The 6620-nt window shown below is 38.5% G+C and overlaps 1 protein-coding gene across 6 annotated transcripts in view; it reads right to left on the reverse strand.

Annotated features, from left to right (window-relative positions):
- Nucleotides 1–6620, reverse strand: part of LOC106870969 (diacylglycerol kinase epsilon) — a 223298-nt gene that overhangs the window by 119050 nt on the left and 97628 nt on the right. For all 6 annotated transcript variants that reach the window (XR_008267175.1, XM_052978393.1, XM_052978395.1 and 3 more), the window contains 3 exons: nucleotides 5583–5726; nucleotides 2280–2425; nucleotides 1512–1566 (listed from right to left, as the gene is read on the reverse strand). Coding sequence is in view for 5 of the 6 variants with exons in the window: in XM_052978393.1 (XP_052834353.1) it covers nucleotides 1512–1566; nucleotides 2280–2425; nucleotides 5583–5726 (345 nt within the window). In the remaining variant the exon portion in view is untranslated. The remainder of the gene's footprint in view (nucleotides 1–1511; nucleotides 1567–2279; nucleotides 2426–5582; nucleotides 5727–6620) is intronic.

Consider the following 6620-nt stretch of genomic DNA (forward strand, 5'->3'; position numbering starts at 1 on the left):
ATGCGTAAACTCGCAAGAAATGAAACCAGTATGCTCCAATGGATGAGTAATGTCAGTGTGCATACTTGACAGAGCGTAAGTATCTTGAGAGAAAAGTTGAACATAAGAAGCATCAGTTGTGGTGTGCAAGAGAGACGATTGCGCTGGTATGGACATGTGGTGAGAATGGATGAGGATAGCTGCGTGTAAAAGTGCCACACCCTAACGGTTGAGGGAACCCGTGGAAGAGGCAGGCCCAGGAAGACCTGGGGTAAGGTGGTGAAACACGACCTTCGAACATTGGGCTTCACCGAGGCAATGACTTGTGACTGTGACCTTTGGAAATATGCTGTGCGTGAAAAGACCCGGCAGGCTAAGTGAGACCAAAATCCAAGGCCTCTGCCAGGGACGTAGCCAGCCCACTTACGTGTAACATTCCTTTATTGGACACTAAACTCTGCTTGCGAAGACATGGTGAGGCAAGTGAAATTGAAATCGAACTAAATTTGTAGGAACACTAAACTCGGCTTGCGAAGACCTGTTGGGGCAAGCGAAAGCGAAATCATGATGGCACCTGTACCAGTGGAGCACTAAGAGCACCGTCCGAGCGTGATCGTTGCCAGAGCAGCTGTCTGGCTTCTGTGCCGGTGGCACTTAAATAGCACCAGCATGATCGTTATCAACGTCACCTCTCTGACACTTGTGCCAGTGGCACGTGAAAGTCATTCGAGCGAGATCGTTGCCAGTGCCGATGGACTGGCTCCTGTGCAGGTGACATGTAATACACCATTTTGAGTGTGGCTTTTGCCAGTAAGACATCCGAGTGAGGTCGTTGCCTGTGCCGATGGACTGGCTCCTGTGCAGGTGGCACGTAAAACACACCATTTCGAGCGTGGCTGTTGCCAGTACCCGCCTGACTGGCCCTCGTGCTGGTGGCACGTAAAAGCACCCACTACACTGTCGGAGTGGTTGGCGTTAGGAAGGGCATCCAGCTGTAGAAACTCTGCCAAATCAGATTGGAGCCTGGTGTCGCCTCCTGGTCCACCAGTCCTCAGTCAAATCGTCCAACCCATGCTAGCATGGAAAGCGGACGTTAAACGACGATGATGATGATGATGATGATGATGAAACTACAATACATTTTCTCATTGAACATCATCATCATCATTGAACATCTATTTTCTATGCTGGCATGGGTTGGACGGTTTGATAGGAGCTGGTCAGCTGGAGAGCAGCTCAAACTCCATATCTGTTTTATTATGGTTTCTATGCTCTTCCTAATGTTAACCACTTTACAGAGAGTACTGGGTGCTGTTACACAGCGCTGACACAAGTGCTTTTACATGGTATCAACACAGGTGCATTTTATGTGATACTGGCACCCTGCAAGATTAGGAGTGCTTATCATATATAAAACAATCAAAAGCTCATACATGCAGTTCCTTTATCTTTTGCAAAAATACTAAAAGGAGATAAAAACAAATAGAAAAAAAAAACAAAGCAAGAAGAAAAAGGAAAAGAAGAAAAGAAACCTTTTTGTAGTAAGGCAGTCGAAAGTGTCCTGAATGGTTGATATCAAGATTCCACCTGAAAATATAAAATATAAGTTTTGTAGTGAATGAAATAAGTGGTCCATCCAGTAATTTGGACATAGAACAATGGACACTTGATCAATTTGGATATACAAATTGGATAGGATATATCACTGGATTAGTGAATGTCACAGAAGCTGAGGAATTAAGATTTTTGTATCTGGTGCATTATTATCTTTGAGATGTGATCCAGAATATGTGTGGGAAGTGTAAGTGAGAGAAGGGGCAATTATGCTGACGCCCATATATTTAGGAAATCAGCAATGTTGCTGAAACAAGACACATCACTGATCTCTTCTTGCAATCTCTGAAACTGTAAACAAATATTTTCACTCCTCTAAATCATTTCTTCTTTTATAAATGGGTGTTTACAAAAGTTACAGACAGACAGAAACAATCCATTTTTTAAAACCAGATATACTTCATATGTTAGTATGGGTTTTGTCTATTTAGATATCTGCACTAAGAAATTAATGGAGTCATTGTTTTTACAGATGGATGCTCAAATAATTGTTCACCATTCCACTATGATGTGAAGATGAAAACTTTTATTAATCAGGCAAACAGAGTTGAGCAAGTAATGTGCATTTCTACAGTGAGTGGGGCAAAACCTAATGAGTGTGATAGAAATGTATATATAGAAAAGAAAATATATCACCAGTGTAAAATAAAGATGGATGTAAAATAGTTAAAGGTCAAACTTGTTACCTGTCTAACTGAACTACAGTAGCTTGGTTTATCTTGTCAAGAATTTTAGGGACTTCTATTTGATCAGTGAATATTTCTCCCCAACCTAAAACTTGAGATAAATCATTTCCAGTGCCCATTGGCAAAATACATATTTGGGGTTGAGGCTGAAAAAATAAATAATAAAAAATCTGAATTATGCATCAAAGCAATTGTCAAACATGACAGCTAACATATTTATAGAGATTGAATATAAATAAAAGATAGCATTACATGGACATGAACATTGTTGTTGTTCCTGTACATGACTCCTTGACATTGAAACCTGCTATACCTATGGTACCAAAACCTCTGATCTTGCCCCAAACTTTTTGTTTTCATCCATATTAACATTATATTTTCACCAAATCCAACTCTGTTCACTTCCACTGATTGTGATCTTGTTATTCCTGTCAACAAAACAACTCAAAGCTTTTCGACACAAAAAATGTAATCTTTTTTTAACAACAAAATATTGAGGGTAATGCAGCTGTAGTATACAAACATTTCATTGATATTCCACTGTCATCAGGGCAACATTTGTGACAATGAAGATGATGATGACTATAATGATTTCATATTTTGGCACAAGGCCAGTAATTTCAGGGAAGGGGATAAGTCGATATTGACCCCAGTGCTCAGCTGGTACTTATTTTATGATCACGAAAGGATGAAAGGCAAAGTTGACCCCAGGGTCTTTTGAACTCTGAAAATAAAGTTGGAAGAAATGCCACTAAGCATTTTGTCCAGCATGTTAACAATTCTACCAGCTGACTACCATGATAATAATAATGAGTTCAAATTTTGGCACAAGGCCAGTAATTTCGGGGGAAGTGGGTAAGTCAACTACATCGACCCCAGTGATCTATTGGTACTTATTTTATCAAGCTCAAAATGGATGAAAGGTAGAGTTGACCTTGGCAGAATTTGAACTCAGAACGTGAAGATGAACAAAATACTACTAAGCATTTTGCCTGACATACTAACAATTCCTCCAGCTCACCACCCTAATATTAATAATGATGATCATTCCCTTCCATTTCGATGTATCAATGTTTGAAAGAGGGGATTTAAAAAAAAAAATTTGATGTGATAAAGAAAAATGTGAGACTAAAAAACCTTATATTTAAAAATAAAAGAATATAAAATGCTGCATCTATTTGCGACAGATGGTGAATGTAATTTGAATCCAGGTATGGATTTTGCTATGAAGTCACAATGGGGACACTGATGACTTTGATTTTGCCTGGGCAAATGTGTCTGTTGATTGCAGGATGTAATTCTTTTATTGTTGTTTCTTCGTCTCAAATTGTTTTGATGCATCATGACACATTTTACACCATGCAGATTTATCTGGGCAATGACTTCCCCAAGATGTCGAATTAAGCTGTAGAAACTTTAGTGATTGCTTCAACTTATCCTTATATCTTAGGAAGGGTGTTTTTTTACAGTAGTCTACCTCTACTTCTTGGTCATACAAAAGAATTTTCAGAATGTGGTCATCTTTCACTCGAACATGCCCTACCCATCTGCACTGAATTCTCAGCAGCATGCTTTTGACACTGAAGATATCACATTTTTCTAAGATTTTGACATTTGATATCTTATCGTGCCATTTTTGTGGCAGATATTGTGTAGACAGCACATGTGAAAGGTTTCAAGTTTCTTTATGTCTGTAGTAGGAAGTCCATGCTTCTGACCCATACAAGAGTGTGCTCAAAATAGAAGATTTATACAAACTTATTTTAGTTTACAAATTGACATCATGTTCATCCCACAAACGATGGGAAAATCATCCAAAAGGATTTGTAGCCTTAGATATTCTAACATTGATTTTGTCATCAAGAGTACCCTAAAAGTTTACTGTACTTCCAAGATATTTAAATGACTTGACCTGTTTAAGTGGCTTATTATCAATCATTACATTTGAATCTTGAGTATATTCTGCCCCATGTTTTGGCTGGAATAAAATTTTAGTCTTCTTGATATTGATAGTCATAATGCTGATAGTTAGTCCAAATGTGCAAGCTGCCACAACAAACTTGTTACTATTTCCTGAATTCCCTCAAATGTATGAGAATTCTAAGAGAATCATCAGCAAACAAAAAGTCACACAGAATTTCTTCCTTGGTCTTTTTCTTTGATCTAAAACTTTGCCCTTTTAGGTTTAGTAGACCTCCTTCTGTGTGAAACTAAAATTTTACACCTTCATGGTAATCCCTAAAGCATGTAGAAGCATCATTGAAAAGAATATGGAAAAAAGTACAGGAGCTAAAACACAGCCCTGTTTGGTTCCAGTGGAATGCCTCTGAACAGTGGCTGCTAGATATCACTGTTGCCATCATTCCTTTGTGCAGAAAAACTATTACTCTTCATTTTATCAGGAAGATCAATTTTTGACAAAATTTTCCAGAGTGCCTCACAATTCACTGTATCAAAGGCCTTGGTCAAGTCAACAAAAGCCATGTACAAGTCAATATTTTGCTCATGTGCTTTTTGTTGCTGAAGGATAAAAATCATGTCAACTGTATTTCTTCCAGTCTGAAATCCATATTGAGATTCAGGATATATGCTGTCTACTACATGCAAATTGATGCAGTTACGGATCACTCTTTGCAAGAATTTTTCCAGCTATGTACAACAAGCTTATTCCTCTGTAATTAGCACATACACTCTTCTTACCCTTCTTTTTGCACAAGTGTGTTATAGATGCATCTTTGAACTGTTGGGGAACAGATTCAGTTTCCCAGATCAAACAGATCATTTTGTGCAGCTTTCTTACATGTTGTCTACCTCCATGCTTATAATACTATTATTATTATTATTATTGTTGTTGTTGTTGTTGTTGTTGTTGTTAATAATAACAATAATAATAATAATAATAATCCTTTCTACTATAGGCACAAGGCCTGCCTAGATTTAGGGAAGGAGCTAGTCAATTACATTATCCTCAGTGCTCAACTGGTACTTACTTTATTGACTCTGAAAGCTGAAAGGTAGAGTCAACCTCAGCAAAATTTGAATTCTGAACATAACAGACAAAATGCCACTATGGATTTTGCCCAGCATACTAACAATTCTGCCAGCTCACTGCCTTAATAATACTAATAATAATAACAATACTAACAATGAGGGGTGATAGTAATTTCAGTAATTATTATTATGATGGTGGTGATGCTAATGGTGATTATTAAGTTGGTAATGATGATGATGACAATGGTGTAATAAGTGAGAACAACAGTGAAAATGGTGAAGTTGTAGAAAGATGTCAAAGAAATGCTTTACCTGTAGACTAAGTCTCTCAATGGCATTTAAGACCCATCCAATTGTGCCATCGCCACCACAGACCAACACCCGGATTGTGACACTGGGGAGCAAGTGACACCACTTTAGTGCAGGCTCTGGTGTAATATCACAAATATCAATGACCTACAACAACAACAATAATGGCTTCAAATTTTTGCACAAAGACAGTAATTTCTAGAAAGTGGGGAAACCCCAGTGCTCATCTGGTACTTATTTTATTGACTCCAAAAGGATGAAAAGCAAAGTCAACTTCAGCATCATTTGAACACAGAAAGTAAAGACAGACAAAATACCATTAAGCATTTTGTCTGGCGTACTAATGATTCTGTCTGCTCATCACTTTTCAAATTTTGGCACAGAGTTAGTGGTTTTTGAAGGGAGAGGCAAAAGCTAGTCAATAACATTGATCTCAGTACTTGATTAGTACTGACCCTGAATGGATGAAAGACAAAGACAACATTGGTGGAGTTGTCAGAAAGTAAAGATGAATGAAAAGCTGCTACACCTTTTGCCTGACATGCTAATGGTTCTACCAGCTTTCCACCTTAACCACTACCACAACAACAACAATAATAACAATAATAATAATGGTTCAGATTTTAGCATAAGGCCAGTAATTTTGGTGGAGGGGTAAGCTAATCAGCTTACCCCTCCATCGCAGTGTTCATCTGGTACTTATTTTATCAGAACACAGGTACAAGATTTTCTGGGCAGGGAACACTAATGGGGTCAGGGGCATAGGAATACTTCTAGCGGAGAAATGGGTGCATAAGGTAATCGAGGTCGTTAGAGAAAGTGACAGAGTACTTAAGATTAGACTAGTGCTTCATCATAGATTAGTTACTGTCATCTCAGCCTATGCACCTCAACCGAGGATACCAGATGGTCTGAAAGACCAATTCTATGACACCCTCTTGCAAACTACCTCATCGACGAGTAACAGGGACCTTCTCTTTGTGGCTGGAGACTTCAATGGTCATGTCGGACGTCGTGCTGGAGGCTTCCATGGCATACATG

Source organism: Octopus bimaculoides, chromosome 2 (assembly GCF_001194135.2).
Source record: "Octopus bimaculoides isolate UCB-OBI-ISO-001 chromosome 2, ASM119413v2, whole genome shotgun sequence".
In the NCBI taxonomy this organism is placed as follows: Eukaryota; Metazoa; Mollusca; class Cephalopoda; order Octopoda; family Octopodidae; genus Octopus; species Octopus bimaculoides.